Source organism: Azolla caroliniana, unplaced genomic scaffold, assembly GCF_043228905.1.
Source record: "Azolla caroliniana isolate FFs.n. ecotype wild unplaced genomic scaffold, voAzoCaro1.0.p SCAF_6, whole genome shotgun sequence".
NCBI classification, from domain to species: Eukaryota; Viridiplantae; Streptophyta; class Polypodiopsida; order Salviniales; family Salviniaceae; genus Azolla; species Azolla caroliniana.
Genome location: NW_028230441.1, coordinates 5,871,600 through 5,890,120, shown reverse-complemented (window position 1 = coordinate 5,890,120; position 18,521 = coordinate 5,871,600). Strand labels below are relative to the sequence as shown.

The window sequence follows — 18,521 nt, the reverse complement described above, 5'->3', positions numbered from 1 at the left end:
AAACAATTCATTGACATTGTGCTTTAGCACATGTCTTGTACTAATTATGATTATGAGTTTCGAAAGCATTGATGTTTTACTTTGTACATTGAGAATCAAGATCATCACAACAACAATTCTCGTTTTTCTTCTAAAAAATGTTTTTTCTTTTTGACAAATTCACTTTTGAAAATAATAGCGGTTTTCGGTTGTCCAACAACTGTGAAACTATCGAAAGACCATATTGTATAAAAGGAAATTTAAATATACCTCAAGATGATCACGGGACTAATTCAGTTTTATAGAGACCAACGATTAAGTACTTAACATTGAGCATGATAGTGACCTATATAACTCACCCCTAGGGTGCATTTATAACAGAGACATCCATAACATATAATATATAGCTTATAACAATTTATCATTGTTCTATTTCAAGCAATGAACTACCTCCTTTCGTTGTATCTTTGCATAATCGTGTCTGCGGTGTAATCGACGTGTAGTTATCTAGGTACACTAAGCCACAAACATTCACTTTGCCTCCCTATTATAATCGTGTTCCGTTTAAGTGTGTTGTGTGCACAATCACGCAAGGGCATTCGAGGTAGATCATCACTCAAAAGTACATTTGCCCTCCTCTGGAGTGAGGTGGAATGTAAACAGATCTTGGGATAATGTTAACTCATCTAAACTTGGGTATCTATTTTGCAAGGCATGGAGGTCGGGAATTTCTTTGTTAAAGTGGACTAAAGAACATAATCGAAACTCGCGGCAACAAAAACAAAAGGCGATGAACAACTAAGTTAATAAACAAAGTAGTACGTGATAACTTGTTTCAACTTCAACTAAAACAAAATAATAAAGAAGTGTTCATCCATTTGAGATTATGAAGGGCATCTTGTACACACAAACATCTATTATGCAAGCATCAATCCCCTCAGGATAAATCACTTCATAATGTCAATTGTTTGTTTTACAGTTAAGAGAGGTGTTTACTAACCCCAAGGAGTCCATTTGCAGTAGACAAAGCAAGTTGATTTCCATATACTAACGTGAGCAAAGTTCGGTCAAACAAAACCCTTATGTTGCTCGCATAGAATGTCCTAATTGAAAACCAAAGGGGAAACCTTGACTCAAACTAGTGCACCTAAGCTCAACAAAGTGTAATTATGACAAACTAGAATCAAATTTCCACTTCATTAATATGAAAGCACAAGTTGAGCCAAGCCCTGGTAGCTCTCTTCCACAAATCCACATTAGTGAGAGTCCAATTTGCACCAGGAAACTAGACAATGCAATTGACCTACCCCCCCCCCCCCCCGTTGAGGAGCCCTAAACAAATAGAAATTGGCATACACCATCAACTTGGGTTTGTTGTTCTGGGAGGAAGAGGGGTTGAACGCTGCTAAAGCTGGTATGAATGCATGCTTGTGTCAAGACCCGAGTGATTGTGAATCCCAGAGCAGACTAGAGCAGAGCAGAGCAGAGCAGACTAGGACCTGGACCTGGACTAGACTAGTCCATAGTAGAGAATTTAGGACTCCTTTCTTTGGAAGAGCTCTTTTTTTAATTTTATTTTAACAGTTTTTACACCCTTTGATCTTGACCTTCACCACCATCACCACTAAGCAGAAGTAACCACCCTACCACCCAAATACACCATCTCATAAGCGAAAAACAAAGAACAGAAGAAAAGACAGAAAAGCAGCAGCAGCAGCTGACGAAGTAGACGACGGAAACCGACGGAAACCCAAGAATCCCTTCTCTAAAGAACAGTTCAGTTGTCCTTTCCCATTCTCCATAGCCAGGAAAGCTTGTAAATCAGTACAGAAGCTATGAGCTACGAGAAAGATTCTCTCTGCAAGGTCAGTCTTTCTATATGAACAACGAGAAAAAGGACTTTCTCTTTCTCTTTTTCCTTTTTCCTTTTTCCTTTTTCGTTTCATTTAATTTATTTTCAGTCTTATGTTAACTGTCAGATTGGGATCTGTCTATTAAGTAATCGGATCTTTTGTACTAGTCTATCTGCAGATGATCCCATCATTGGATTCTTACATGTTGCAGTAAATTGGGGGAATCTTACATACTTTCATCTTTTCTAAGGATATGTTAACTGACTATAGAAACATGCTTTTTTCTAATGTCATTATGTGTGAATTAATAATGTGTGTATATATATTTATGTAATGCTTATGCCTATCCTATTGCTAGGCAGAAAATCTCAATTGAATGTGATCAATAGGCAGATCTTTACATTTAGATTTCTTGATGTGGTAACAAATTGTTATCTTTCTTTATATTCTAATTAGCTATAGTGGTATTTCAAGAAACTGTAGAAACATGTTTTCCTTTTTTATGAAAGGAAAAAATATGAATAATAATTTCTGTATGTATACACAAGAGTAGAAGATTCCATGCCGATTTAATGTGGTCAGTATATTAAATATCTTCAGTAGGTTGGGTTCTTTATGTTGTAGCAAAATTGAGGCTATTTTGATGTTTTTATAATCTATAAGGACGTTTTAAGTGAATGTAGAAACTTGATATTTCATTGGGATGAAGGTAAAGCATATGATTATGTATGAAAACGTCAGATATATCTATTTGTGTATGCATAAGCATATTGTGTAGCTAGCTAGATTGTAGGAGGTTCATATCCAGTTGAATGTGATCAATAGATCATTTCCCATATATGTAAATTATTGACACAGGGGAAAATGCCATATTTCAGGAGGTGGAGTTACAAATTGTCTGAATAGATCTGGATGCATCCCCATGTCAATGCATTCTGTAGCATATTTCATTAAGGAACTGTATTATAAACTTTGGTATTATGGTTGCCTCATTTGAGATCTATATATGACTCTACATTGATATAGATGCCTTTGTCAGGTTGAGGAGAAAGCATAGGTAGATTTAAGATAAGTAAATGTGTAATACCCATTCACAATATGATTTGACATGCCTTTTGTGGTTGTACCCCCCAAAAAGGATAATTGACTCATTCATAAGGTCTTAAGTAGAATGAAATTTGCATTTTATCATCCACTTATTGCAGAAGGTATACTGTTATATTGGCTGACATCCCCTATATGAAAATGAAAAACATACAAAAAGAATGGAAAGAAAGATATATTAACGTCTTTTAAGAGGCCAAAATGGCCTATAAGACCAAACAAGAGATTACATCTTAAGTATTGTCTCGTCTTTGAGAACAACAAATCAAAATAAAATTAATTTTATTCCGTAAATATAAAAGTAAATAAGATAAAAAAAGACGAGGGAAACTGGTTTTTGGCACATGTGAGATTCTCAAGTTAGATGTATTGTAACTTTTGTTTTCGAAAGATCTCTAGCATAGGTCGATCCAGAAAGGAAGGGATTAATCGTCGCCCCCATCATTTGGTTTTCGTTGTTTATCCATTCGCTTCAATTTGATTTACAATTTTATGTTTGTTCAACTTCCCCTGTAGGCATCCAAAGATCTACATTTTTAAACTTTCAAAAATGTAACTTGGTAATGCATGTTGTGCTTACAGAATCTTTCTGATGAAACAATTATCATGGCAGGTTATTGATATTTTTGGAGCTGTTGAAGAACTTCATGATTTGAGTGCAAAAGAAATCTATAAGCTATTAAAAGACTCACCACGGTTGTTAACTTTACGACTGAGAACTGGTCGAGGCATTTTTGTTAGAGTGAGAAATCAGATTGAAGTTCTTTCTCACTTTTATTCTCAAATGTAGTTTTTAGTTTGAGTCCTCACATATAAGTAATGCTTGAAAAATAGGTCGATTTGCAACAACTGGTTGTAGGCCTTCCTTTGCATTTATTGGCTTGTGTGGCTATGAGAGCATCTGAATGTAGATTGCGCTACTTATTACGTGGTGTCCGCCTTCTTCATTCTCTCAGCGACCTTTCTCTCCGCCACCCTAAGCTCGATCAGGTAATCTCAGTAACAGTTTCTTTTAGCTTGTTATAAATTATTCACACATGCTATGGCTAGCACAAAATAGAACTGTGAATGTATCATCAAACACCTTTTCGTGACTATATCACACAATAAAATATGTAATGGCAATGTTGTTGATGGCTCTTGTCTAGATCACCATGGGTTTCAGTTATGTATTTATCATAATCTGCCGAAATGGTGACTATTCGAATCTCCTTATTCTGTAAACTACAACATACAGACAGAACCCACTAGGATACCCTAAGGTTTACTTGATCTATATTACCTGAGGTTTTCCTGCCATTGATGTTGCCTAGAAGGGTGTTATGGCAGTATGAGCAACCTTCTACCTGGGAAGTCTCTGCTCTTGTCTCTTACCGATGGATTTCTTCTGTATGAACTGCGTGAACCGAGCAAGCTTAGTGGGGAGTAGACTCATGAATTAACATCAATACAATACTGCACCTCAGATTTACACTGTTTACACAGGCTAACACAGACCTGAAATTAGAGGAGTATTATGTTTTCATTTCACAATCTACTATGTGATAAGGAGAAGATGCCATTGCCTTATCTAACAGTACTTTGGGCCAAATGAACTTCAACGCATGCAAGATATACTATGCTTATTCATTGCATGTCGAAGAATTCATAACCTTGGCCAAATAGTCATAGAGAAATGTTGTGTACAACTTTCCTGAATTTTATTTCTACTTTGCATGTAGACCATAAACTCTTATATCCACCCATCATTTAGAGTCAAAGTTCTCACTGAGATATCTGAAATTATTCTCTGGACTTCCATAAGAGTTCATATTCCAGAACAGCATTATATTTGTGTGCACCTATGCTAAAACACAGTTTTATTTATTTCATTAACAGTTGAATAGTAAAATACTATCAAAATTTACCTCTTATTCTAACAATGCAGTACAAAAAATTTTAACCATACAATTTTTATTTCTCTTTCATATTATTACTCTATTTTACAGATATCTAACTACTAATGGAGGAAAGGCTTGAATCTAGTTTATCTTTTACAGCTCAACTACCAATTGAGAATATCTCACTTGGAGAATTGACGGTGATGCAAAAATTTACATTGCTGACTTCTGAAAGCATATTTGGTGTCTTGCAGATATTTCTTCAGGATGTTATGATAAGGCAGCAAATTATTGATCTTACTGTGTACACACTTATAACTCTAGCAGGCCCACAGCAGGTGCATATAATCATGGTTGTATGCTGTGCTGAGTTTTTAAGCTATAAATAGCACTACTCAAGTTGTTTGTTGTAATGCGTCCAGGGTAATAGAGTTAGAAATTCTACCATAATGCTGCATACATCCCTTGTTGCTTGCTCGCTTCATCTACTTCCTGCATTTGTAGCGACAGAGTGGGTAGAGATTGTGCCTGTACTTTTGGCACACCCTAAGGTAATATTTTTCAGTACACTGATAATATTATTGGTGTTTTTTTTTCTTCAATTGGTTTGCAATTATATGCTGTTTGGCTGAGATTGTCCATATTTGCAATCAAGAACATGACAAAAAGACATGATTACAGAGGCTGTACTCAAGTAGTAACTTGGACATTCTGCTTTGTAACGAGAACCAGGTTGGTTTCCAGAATACGAGACATATATAGTAGAGTTAAGGCACACAAGTCTGGGATATTTCATTCACAATGTGCTGATTGTTCTCATTAAAGAACAAGTCCATGAACTATTAACAATATGTCAAATGAATTTGTTAAATTCTTTAATTAACTAAATTAGGGTTATGTTTGAATGCAAATATAGAAAAGCTTAATCTAGGTTTGCTAGATTTCTATAACAATGTCATCTTAGGAACATGAACTTAACAATAAGGTTGAATGCTATGTCTCCTCAGACTTTTCAGATACTACTAAATAAGAACTCATCCACACCTAGTTATTTAGGTTCCTTGCATACTATCACCCATTCTCTTCGGTCTCTATATAGATGAGGTATCATATTACATAGAGAGATTCGGGAATTTGGGAGCATGCCTAGCAGATTTAGACATACAATTATTACTGTATGAGAATGTTATTATGCTGATCTCCGACTCTCTGAATGGACCACAAAGACATCTAAACGCCTTAAAAGTATTTTGTATGGGGTTTGTCGATGGTGTTTAACACCACTCAAGCATGGTAACAAGATCAGAACCTGGATTCTTCTTGGGAGAGGAAAAGGTAGCATACACACGCTCCTACACATACCTAGGAATAACATTCTCAGGGCTTAGGTTCTCCTTATGGCAGGCTGCTTGTGGATATGCAGCCCTTGGTGCGCTTGAAAGATAATGTGCACATTTGCAGTTCCAAGAGCCACAAACTAAATGGTGGCTATTTGATACACTTGTCACACCAACTCTTTTCTACTGAGTAGAAACGTGGGAACCTGAGTCTTAACAAATAAAATAGTTAGAAAAATTTACAGTCTTAATAATTGCCCGCATGATAAGGAGCAAAGCATCGGTGTCCCATGATATAATCCAGGGGGATACGAGAGCAGCCCTATAACCATCGAGGCATTATTCCGATCAGTAATCTGTATTCAACGGCTTTGGGAGCTCCCTAAACAGAGGTATTCAATGTTGGCACTTATGTCATCAAAACAACTTCTTGAACATGGAGATATTCATTGTTAGTATGCTGCAATTCAACAACTGTTTGAGCCACATGCCATAAATGTACATGCACTACCCCTGTTCCAATATAGCCTTGATTGTCCCCATCTAAACATGACCAAAGTGGAAAAAAATAGAGTGATCAGAACTGATATTATTGACTTGGAAAACAAATAACATGGATAAACCCCAAAATATCACTTGGTACACACGTCAAAGGATGGATTGATCATCAGACCATCTTATATGGACATACATCTATCTATGCAATGTGCAATGTGATAGGGTGGTTGCAAACTTCATCACATCAATTAGAGATTGAGGAAGACAGATATGCACAGATACCTCTAGAAGGAAGAGTTTGCCAATTATGTCATTAGGGAGTGGAATTGTAGCATTATTTATGAAATAAGAGGGAGATACCATTGCCCCTTTCCATTCTGGATCGACCTATGCCAGAGATCTTTCGAAGACAAAAGCTACAGTATACCTAACTTGAGAATCTCACATGTGCCAAAAACCAGATTCCCTCGTCTCTTTTTATCTTATTTACAGAGTAATATTTATTTTATTTTGATTTGTTGTTCTCAAAGATGAGACAACACTTAAGATGCAATCTCTTGTTTGGTCTTATAGGCCATTTTGGCCTCTTAAAAGACATCAATATTTCTTTCTTTCTTCTTTAAGCAAGGCTTTGACTCACTAGGCAAGGTAATGGAATATGAGGACCAACTGTTCTTGGTGTCTTGCTAGAACTCAAGAGACACATGGAAAAGTTGTTGAGGGACAACAATACAACCACACAAGCTCATCAACAAAGAACAATCACAACTTTCTTTACCCCATCACTCCCACTCATGTTACAACGCAATGAAGGGCTACACAAATGGCCTCCTGACCATGACATAGCAAAGGGGTTATAATAGATTGAGCAATCACAATTTTCTATGCATGTAGACCCAGCCTCATCAACCACTATCTCACCATCCTCGTCATTGACAGATTAAGGCCATTATCTCCTGCCATCTTAATTGCTTCCCTTTCTTCAGAGACCTCTCCATTCTGGGTTGACATATGCTAGAGATCTTTCGAAAACAAAAATTGCAATATATCTGACATGAGAATCTTGAATGTACTGATAACAAGATTCTTTAGTCACTTTTTATTTTATTTACTTAGTAGCATTTATTTTGGTTTGTTGTTCTCAAAGACGAGACTACACTTAAGATGTAATGTCTTGTTTGGTCTAATAGGCCATTTTATCCTCTTAAAAGACATTAATATTTCTTTCATTCTTCCTTGTTAGATGTAATCTTTTCCATATAGTTTGTCAAAAAGGTTATTCTTTTAACAAACTGTCTCGGTGTAATATTTAGGATGTATAATGATGTAATAAACTATGTTTCAACTGCTAGAAAGTTGAACCATCAAAAGTTTCCCTTTTCTTCTTTCCCTTCTTCCTCAATTTCCTTCTCATCTCCTATCAACAAGTTATGGAAGTTCGTTCTTTGGTTATGTTATGAATCGCCTGCTCCGGTAATAATGCTGTATATATGATGGGAACAATGATTGTCCGTTCACCTTTGTTCTGTGTATTCAAAAGGGAAGATTAGATGTACTTCTAAATGTCTGTTTCTGTTCCTCAAGGGGCAAAGTTTATAATGACCGAACATTGTTATAAGAGTTGATCGTCCTTTCCTGAACTCCTTTTTTATTTTTAATTGCGTCTTGCAGGTCGACATCTTCATGGATGTAGCATTTGATGCAGTGAGGAGAGCAATTGGACTTCTACATTCCAAACTCCGTATATTAAATGCTAAACTGATGGCAAACAAAGTGACTATAGCTGTAGCAGAAAGCATGGCCCAAGTAATAGCACAGCAATGTGAAGCTTCTGTGCAGGTCTTACAGTCTCTCAGTCAACCAATTGCTTTCCGCGATCGAGTGCTTGCACACATGGTATGCGTAAACAACATTTACACAGATTATTTTTGCTACAAAACAAAACCCAATATTACGAACGTATAGGTATTTCTGAGCTTTCCCAAAATGCTGAAGGTACTCCCTGAGCCAGGAATGACTGAGTTTGATTGGTAGTGAAATCAAGCTCCTTGGGCTACCTCCTATGGTTCACCTGCTGGGGGCTGCTGGGGCCTTAACTGAAATACTTTTGTGGCTTCTGTTAATATGAATCTCTTTTGGCTTGCGCAAAGTTGTATGTTTTTGTGCATGTTTTTGTCCAAGAGTTATCATATGCAAATTTGACTGGCATAGTAGGTAATGATTTTTTTAAATCAACACCTTGGATGATGTTAACATTGAACTATTCTATCTATTCAGGAATTGTGCAAGCATGGGGGACTCCTACGTCTAGCATTAGTTGCCTTGAAATTACAGTTGCCAATATTGCTCACTGAATCAAAGTATCTTGTATCACTTATTTCCAGAATCAAGTCAAAAGTTCTAGCTTTGGTGAGAATTTATTGTGGATGTAAGATTTATTTCTCACATATTTATATATCGTAATATTGATGGACTGGTTCCACTACATGTGCTTGAAATTGCAGACAAATTTTGAAAGCTTCTGTTTTTAATTATTTTAGATGGTCAAATTTTGTGAGACAGAATCTGTCTCATTTCTAGATGAGATAGCAACACATCCAAAGACCATGAGAGTGGCCGAAGCAGTTGCTGCAGAGGTTACTGCTTCTCTTTATTAATCATTAAAAGCAACACTGTCAATTTCTTAAATAGCTGAGCAAAGTTCTTTACTGTGGCTATTAATGTTTCAAATATTTAATTATGTGCCCTCATTGCTTGAGTTTTTCTGATCAAGATGCTCAAGAGATAATATAATTTCTTTGCTTCCCGAACACGCTTTCTTTTCACTATTGGAATTTGTATTTAACCCTCTGAATTTTTCATATTAGCTCAAGAACTTGGGTTATATTTGATATTCACACCTCCTTTTCTAATGGACTGGATTTCACATGGATTCACATCTGTAGTGAAAAAAGTCACATGTTGCCTGTAGTCCCAAACCAGAAGCATGTTGTCAATGTCTATCCTGGAGGGGTATTTTTCACTAGGCATAACATCAACTTCCGAGTGTTTCTAGTTTTTAAGTGACAATTCTTAATCTTCCAAATTCATGGGGGTAGATTCTGTTCGACAGTAGCATTTCTCATGGATTACATTGAATCAATTAATGATTTCAGAATCAAGATCTTTGTTTATCATAGGTAAATGTTGGTGTTGGATTCTTTCAAAAACTCATGAGAAGGGAAAGATTATCTCTGATTGTATAAAAGGTGGCCCATATAGAGGTTGCGTGGGGACAATGGAGACTGAGTCTGGAAAGCTCCATTCAGTCTTGAAGTTTGACAGAATCCTCATAGTTATATCTCTAGATGAGGGAAGAGATTACCTTCTTATCTTCTTACGGAACTGTTGGAGTGACCTTGGGAAAACTTCAGCACTAATCCAGTATGCACAGAAGATCTCCTATTTCTGTTTTCTGTCCATCCTGTGTTTGTCCTTGAGGCCATATTGTTGCTTGATTCTTATTGGAAATTGCTTTATGTCAAAAAACGTGATAGTTTCTAGTCATTGTTTAAGGATTTACATATAGTTTCTTTGATTAAATGTACACCTTCACTTTTTTAATGTAGGTTTTAGCTCTTGTGAAAAAAGCACTATTGGAGGAGCTGCCAGACATGCGAGAATCAGGAGATGATGTTCCATGTGGTCTTATGTATATTCATGCAATGTATCTAGCAGACATATTTTCAGATGATTCCAATTTTCATACCCTTGTAATGGATCACATTGTAAGTAAACCTCTAGCAATAAAAAATAACATCTATACATCATAAACGATCTCGCTGATATCCATTAACGAACTATGTGTGTGTCTACTCAGGCTTCTGACCTTGCAGATGTACTTGCATCATCCCCGTCGGCCTTTCTGTCAGGATGGTGTAACAGTCCTGTAAGAGGCAGTATTGAAAACTTAATATCTGATCCTGTTCTTATGTATGATCCATTTTGGGCCGCTGGTGCTGCTATGCTTCCCTTGAAGAACTCACTACTTGAATCCACAAGAAAAACAACAAGAAATTCTCCACTGTTGCCAGATGTTTCATCTGGTTGCTGCTTGTCAGCAGGAAAAGTAAATTTTGCCACATATTCTAAAGAAAGATCATCTTTATTTGTAAAGATTATGGCAAACTTGCACTGCTTTGACCCTGAAGTTTGCACAGGTTTGTTGTGTAGTGTCTTAATTTCAGATGTGTGCATCTACTTGAAACATGTTTTTGTCTTAGTTTACATTGTGGCTTATTTCTGATAGAATCTTTGGTTTAGAGTTTTTGAAAACTGTCTTCTTGTTATACAGGTGATGTGAGAGATCGGTTCTTGTCGCTTTTTCTACAGCATCTTGTGGTTGGGCCTCTTACTCCTGGAAATAGTTCCTTTTTCATGAGCACTGTTCAAACAATTGTACGAGTTTGTGAAAATCTTCGTAAGTTTCCACTTTATGCTTCTGTTTTTATTTCTTTGTTAGGATTTTCTTAAAAGTTTATCCACCGCCATTTCGTCTCAGTTTTGTTGCTGGACTACGCATCATTGCTTCCTGATAAAGCAGTGAGTGATGAAGATTTACAACTAGTCAGGTATTATACCAAACCCCCCAGTATTGGTCTTTGTTTTGTTCAATCACTTTATACAAAAGTAGTTGTCATGCCAAACTCTAGGTCTAGGATCTAGGAATAGACATAAATTGTTATGCACTTAATGAACTCCAAAGTCTCAACAGACTGTATGAGGATTCTATATAGTAGTATTTAGAGAACCTATGACGACCATGAGAGCGGCTACAGATGTCCGATTCACAAGAGGATTGTTGGAGGACGCCAAGCCCAGAATTGATCTCTCCCTTCTGCCATCTCCCTCTGCATTTATTACAGTTTATTTTTAGAACCTACCACTACTTCATTACAGCATTTAATGTCTAACTTGAGAATCTCACATGTGCCGAAAACCAGATTCCCTCGTCTGTTTTTATCTTATTTACTTTTATATTTACTGAGTAATACTTATTTTATTTTGATATGTTGTTCTCAAGACGAGACAACACTTCAGATGTAATCTTTTGTTTGGTCTTATAGGCCATTTTGGCCTCTTAAAGGTGTTAAATCATTGTGTATCTAGGAATATTTTATCTTCTTTCATGAATGCATGGGTTATAAAACCCACTCATATTTTTGTACTTAAAGGTTTTGAGCTGCTGCTACCTCTTTGGCATCTTACAACTGCTCATAACAGTTTCTCACATGGTATCAGAGCTGTGAGGTCTTCATAGTCTCCACGCAAAATTTCATCCATTGAACTCAATTTTCTTTGAGTAGGCAACCATTTGTTTTTTTCCATTTCCATCCCTCCCACCCGAAAGAGAACACTCTCCAAACCGCCTATATTTTCCCACTTGAGCTATCCTTTATGGAGGAGGCAGCCCTTGTGCACCTGGTTGCGACAATCCATTTATATCTTTATAGGAACCAACTATTATCTCTTCCACCATTCCGCAACTTCCCAAAGAGTGCATTCTAGATGGAACCAACTATCTCTATTGTTTCATCTTCAACACCCACACAAGATGCTATTGACTCTTGGTGAGACAAAGATGGTCACGCTCATGCTTTCATGCTCTTCTACATAAAGCCTTAAGATGCTCGTCAATTTCTTAGCAAAGATGACAAGACAGCAAAATAGTTGTCGGATACAATCCAACAAAGGTATTATAGAGCCAATAAGGCTCAAATTATCACTTTGGAGAACCAACTAGCTATCTTCTAATGGTCCTGATATTATGGAGCAGATCATAGATTTTGCCTCTATCCAAAAGCAACTTGTTTCCTTGGGTAGCAAGGCCACTGAAGAAGAGTTTGTGCATCACTTAGTATCCAAGCTCCCAGAATCTTTGAAGCCATTTTGGGACACTATTTTCCTTCTTCCCACTGCTTAGCAATGGGCACGGTTCCGTTTCAAGGCAAAGAAACCAAACCAAACCGTTTATGAACTCTCAAGTATTTAAACCAAACCATTCAAGAAAAAGTAAACCAAACCGTTTAGGGAAAAGTTGAAACCAAACCTAACCATTTAAGTTAAACTAATTAAATAGTTAAATAAATATAATACATTAAATTAAATAAGCATTTAAGTTAAATTTATTAAATCAATAAAAGAAACTTTAATTGAACCATTAAATTAATAAACTATTAAGGTAAAAAAAAGTTAACCAAAAACCTATAAACCTTTAAACCAAACCTATAAACCCGAGTTTTAGAACCGAACCATTTATCGAAAATCTAAACCATTAATTTTTTTTGGAACCAATAAACCGTTAAACCATGGCTTAACGGTTCGGTTCGGTTTGAGCTGAAACTGTGCCCCATTGCTACCATTGCTCCCTCTTTGAATACATTTGTTGGGATGTTACAAGATAGGGCTGCAAGGCGTACTAGCAGTTCATCTTGTTGTTAACAGCAAAAGAAAATGGAATGCCTCACCTAATAACAGTAAATCTTCATCTTGACCAGCCAATAATCCAGCCCACAAGGAGCTTATTTGACACTAGTGTGGCTTTAAAGGTCACATCTAGCATAATTACCGAAAAATCTTAAGGGATAATGTCACAAAGACATTGTAGAACATTACACATTGACGTTTTAATTAGAAAACCTCCATATTGTATTGATTCTACACATCTGATTGGTTTTGTCACTCTTATGAGTTTCAGCTAGCCCTTCTTTTGCCTAGATCAAATTTGTTCTGGTTTCTATTCTTGTACATGTTTATTTGTTTCTCATGAGGACATTGATATCTTCCAATACCTTGAATTTAGAGGCAATTCAAACAAAGAGAAATTTAGAAGCTAATAACCTGGAAATGCTTCGTCTATGAAGCACTTCACATTTGCCGAAATATAGCTTGGATTGTCCCCGTCTAAATATGACCAAGGTGGAAAAGAATAGATTGATCCAAACTGATATTATTAACATGGAAAACAATATAACATGGATCAGCCCCTAAGTATTACTTAGTACAAAGATGGCCCACTACAAGACACACTTTCTACACACATCCAAGGATGGATTCATCATCAAGCCACCTTATATGGACATACATCTATCCTATGCACTGCGCAGTGGGATAGGGCAGCTGAGAACTTCATCACATCAGTTAGAGATTGAGGTAGGCAGATATACATGAATACCTCTAGAAAAAAGAATTTGCCAATTGTGTCATGAAGGACTGGAATCTGAAGAACACTAAGTTTGTCACCATAGTTTCTTTTATGAAATAAGAGGGAGATACCATTGCCTCTTTAAACAAGGCTTTGGCCCAGTATGCAAGGTAATGGAATATGATGACCAACAATGCCTAGGACTTTTCTTGCTTGAACTCAATAGACATAGGGAAAAGTTGTTGAAGGACAATAGTACAGCCACACAAGCTCATCTGCAAAGAACAATCATAACTTTCTTTAGCCCCATCACTCCTAATGCTACAACTCAATCAAGGGATACACAAATGGGCTCCCAACCAGGACATAACAAAGGGGTTAAAATAGATCGGGCAATAGCAATTTGTCGTGCACGTAAGCCTCCGACCGCAGCCTTGTTGTCATCAACAGAAGGCCATTATCTCCTGCCATCATAGGTGCTTCCCTCACTTTGGAGACCTCTTCATTCTTGATCAACCTATGCTAGAGATCTTTCAAAGACAAAAGTTATAATATATCTAACTTGAGAATTTCACATGTGCTGAAAACCTGATTCTTTAGTCTCTTTTTATCTTATTTATTTTTATATTTACTTAGTAATATTTATTTTATTTTGATTTGTTGTTCTCAAAGACAAGACAACACTTAAGATGTAATCTATTGTTTGGTCTTATCGACTATTTTGGCCTTTTGAAAGAAGTTAATATATCGTTCTTTCTTTCAGTCCTGATGTTATTGATCTCTGACTTAGACTACCCATAACTTACGAGTTTATGCCATCAATATCTCTTTTGACCCACAATCATAATTCGTGTTTCATGTTTCTTCATTTTCCCAAATTATGGCATTTTTCAGGCAGCTATGCATTCCGCCATGCATTCGTTTAAAAGGTTTCATCAAACTTCAGTGAAGTCCACCATCTTTTGTTCTACAATTTAAATCCTGGTTTAATTCCATCTCATACCAAGCACAGAGGACCTGCCAAGCTTAGACCTGCCAAGCTTATGTATCTTTGCATCTATATCCCATACAGATCACAAAGGCAATTAATTAGATTAGGTCTCAACCAAACTCCCAAATGAACTAGATATTGTAGCAGCTAATATGGCTGTAAATATCCGAATTAGCTGGCATCGTAGCACCCCTAAATTCTGAACTCTGAATGATAACTGATATCATATTAGAGTGGAAGTTGATTGTGAAGTAAGGCATACTAAGAGGATACTCATGAGTTGGCTCAACCCATAAAGAGATTATATTTCTGAACAAAATATTTTACTAGACTGTCAACCTTAGACATGCTCCTTAGTGAGCTCAGCTGAATAACTGTACCCACAGGTGTTCTGGACATCACCTGGAACACATCTGTTTTTCAAGAGTGGCAATATGATTACAAATAGCCTGTTATTGAATGTATTAGTCATTCCTACAAGTCATCATGCTACAGGTTCCTCCAAATGTCAGTTGATCCAACTGTTGCAGTGTTCTCTACATTTTTCGTGAACCAAAGGATACTGCACCCTTAATATATATGACTGTACCTCTAATTATATATTTGTTTATTTAGTTTGTTGTTCTTGCTCATGGGTGAGGAAAACATGAGTTTTACCGATTGATTGAGACAGCCATCATTGCGGCCCCTGACAACAATCTCTAGCTTTCATGGTAAATGATTCCCAATTATTTGGTAGAAAACATCACTATCAGGTTGCACACTGAGGGATATTTCTTATAATATCATTGATTTTGAAAGACTGTTAAAGATTTGAGAAGCTTGATTAATTTCTGATTATGTGCTCATTATTACGGCCTTATTGTATGCTCAGTCTTTCCATGAAGTCTTATTGTATGCTTAATTTCTGATTATGTGCTCATCATTACAGCCTTATTGTATGCTCAGTCTTGTTGTATGTGCTCATCATTACAGCCTTATTGTATGCTCAGTCTTATTGTATGTGCTCATCATTAAGGCCTTTTTGTAATGCTTAGTCTGATTATGTGCTCATCATTACAACCTTATTGTATGCTCGGTCTTTCCATGAAGCACATAATTACTGATTATGTGCTCATCATTACGGCCTTATCGTATGCTCATCATTACGGCCTTATTGTATTCTCAGTCTTAATAAATACTTCTACTTTAATCTCTTGATGTTCTCACTTTTTGTAATGTCTAATGTATAGTAAAATCTACGTCCAATATGTATAATATACTCAAGGGGGCAATATTTCCACTTCAAAGATAATGTTTGATATATTTGCCTTCTGCAGCAACTTCTATTCTGCTGTTCATGAAGCCATGTGCCCATCAGCTTCAGAGTCTACAATGCAAGTGAGGAATTCTGTATAAGCTACTAAGTTATTATCAGAAGTTATTTTCAACTTTGTCTAATGTATTATATCTTCTTTCCCTCAGGATTATCCTATAATTGCATATCTTAGAGATGCACATGAACAGAAACGGAGTACAATTCTCTCTCGTTGGAGAAGCTCCGAACGATGGCAACGTGTGCATGCATGGGAACCAACTGGTAAAGAAGATATTAATAATAATACTGGAGCCTTTGCCAACCAAAGTATGGCCAATGGGCCATGTAAGGAAGATGGTGATCAAAATCTCAATTGGAATAAGTTAATGCAGGTTAGTAACACACTAATCAATGATGGTTCAATGGTGTGTTTCACAGTTTACTTATGTGGGTAGTCTTTAAACTTGCAGAAAGCTCAAGAATTTGGAAGTGATCAGATGCTTGTGAAAAGGAAATGGGACAGATTAGGACTAGATGATCAGGAGTTTCCAATGAAGAGAGAATACCTGCAGCCGGTAAAGAAGGAATATTCAGATTGGAATACAAATAAATCGCATGTGGGTGCTGAAGACTATGCGAAGCCAGGAACAAACAATAGTAGAGAAAATGCAATGAATTGGCATGAGCATGAAAAATATGTTCTCAGAGTAGAGGGTACTGATCATCTTGATGATGTTTCCATAGCAAATATCATCAGGTCTATGAATTACAGGTTACCAGAGTAACCCATTCAATCTTTATGCTCAACAGCAGCCTTCATGAATCACTGATTTGTTTAAGCTCTCACAAGAGAAGAATCTGGTAAGGGCTAATGAAAGGACCACATATTTTACGAGATGGGAGATTCTCATAGAAGCTTCTGAAGGATTTGTGTCATTCATACGTATGCCTATGAAGAACTCTTCTCGGAGGAAACAACATGATTCCTGTGAGTTGAATTCAATTATTAGTCAGAATCAAGTTTGGATTGGGAGAGGTTGGGCATCAAAAAGTGGCCTATGTTGAAGAAGATGGTTGGCATCACAAAAACGAAGCCGCATCTAGTGGAAAGCTGGTATCAGGATGCAGTGACCTGAGATCTTGAAGTCATTACCTCCCCTGAAGCACTCGACAGACATGTTGCACGTTTTGATGTAATCATGTCGATGAAGTGGAGTTAAAAGTGATTGAAGAAGATATTCCATTTGCTCTGATGTCTCTGAAGTTCTCTATTTATTGTCCACACAAGGTACAAGAAAATAATAGGCTGATATTTTTTATGGCAGCAAAAAAAGCCATCGTATCATCAAGCTACATGTGAATGAGTCCACATCCAAGACATTGAAATCCTGTGTTTGACCGCTCTCTATGTTGAGGAATGTATCATCATTGTAACAATACAAATCGATATTTCATTCATTTTTTCAACGAAAATCTTGTTCCTATAAGGTCCCTCACGGGGATAGCTATAACATTGTGTACCATTAAGGCAAAAATATTATTTGTTTTTCTTTTGGTTTTCTGTTTTTTATTTTTTTGTGAGATACCTACCTCTCTCTCTCAAGATGATAATAGAATCTATCGATCTATTATTTGTGCAAACACAGTTACATTGATAAAGGGGTGTGAAAAACGCTACAATGGTAAGACAATTGAGTGTGATCACCATTGCAAGTGTAGTGGGACATTGAATTGCCAATAAATAAGATGAACACTCCACCAAGGAAAGAATTTCTACTTGCTTCAATAAAGAAGTTTGCGACAATAGTACTCCCTTAACTTTCATAGGTGTATTTTGACTTCATGCCTACATCAAATACTAAAGCTTTGTGCACATCCCAACTATGGTGCAATGCCCAATAGCTCAGAAATAGAAAAACGAAACAAAGAAATGTAAGAACACATCTTATGAGCAACCAAACATGGCATGGAATGATGAGTACTATCTTCTTCCACTTGAACAGTGCAATTGCCTATTGCTAGTCCACATCACTTTAGAGCAAATTGAAAGGCAAACCCCAAATCAATACTCTACAAATGAAGACCCATGATTATTTGACATCATCTTTGGTAAAAGAGATTAATAGTCCCTTGCAAAAATGCCATTTGATAGCATAAATACTAATCAACCCACAATTGTTCTTTAGTTTGTAGAGGTAATTAACCTTGCATCAATGTTATATTTTTTTAGTTGTTTCTAGATAAACCCATATAAATTGGGCGGGAAAATTCTTTGAGATCAAGCCTCAACTACATTTCCCACCTCTTTGGCCCCCAAATGAAACAATTAATGGAGCGTGCAATCACGCTTTTTCATGCCAATATCATTATCGAGAAGACATGAGTAACTCTTTTGCAAA

General features: G+C 36.6%; 1 protein-coding gene across 1 annotated transcript; it reads left to right on the top strand.

The window, feature by feature from the left end:
* The first annotated feature begins 1,587 nt into the window (after window positions 1-1,587).
* LOC147862813 (nodulin homeobox-like) lies at window positions 1,588-17,676 on the top strand. The gene is made up of 15 exons (XM_087321079.1): window positions 1,588-1,844; window positions 3,550-3,678; window positions 3,771-3,926; window positions 5,071-5,154; window positions 5,239-5,367; window positions 8,323-8,547; window positions 8,929-9,060; window positions 9,192-9,287; window positions 10,260-10,418; window positions 10,511-10,850; window positions 10,985-11,110; window positions 11,192-11,261; window positions 16,145-16,205; window positions 16,290-16,514; window positions 16,593-17,676. Exons 1-15 carry the CDS (start codon window positions 1,815-1,817, stop codon window positions 16,905-16,907), a joined length of 2,277 nt encoding a protein of 758 aa, XP_087177205.1. The 5' UTR covers window positions 1,588-1,814; the 3' UTR covers window positions 16,908-17,676.
* The last annotated feature ends 845 nt before the right edge of the window (window positions 17,677-18,521 follow it).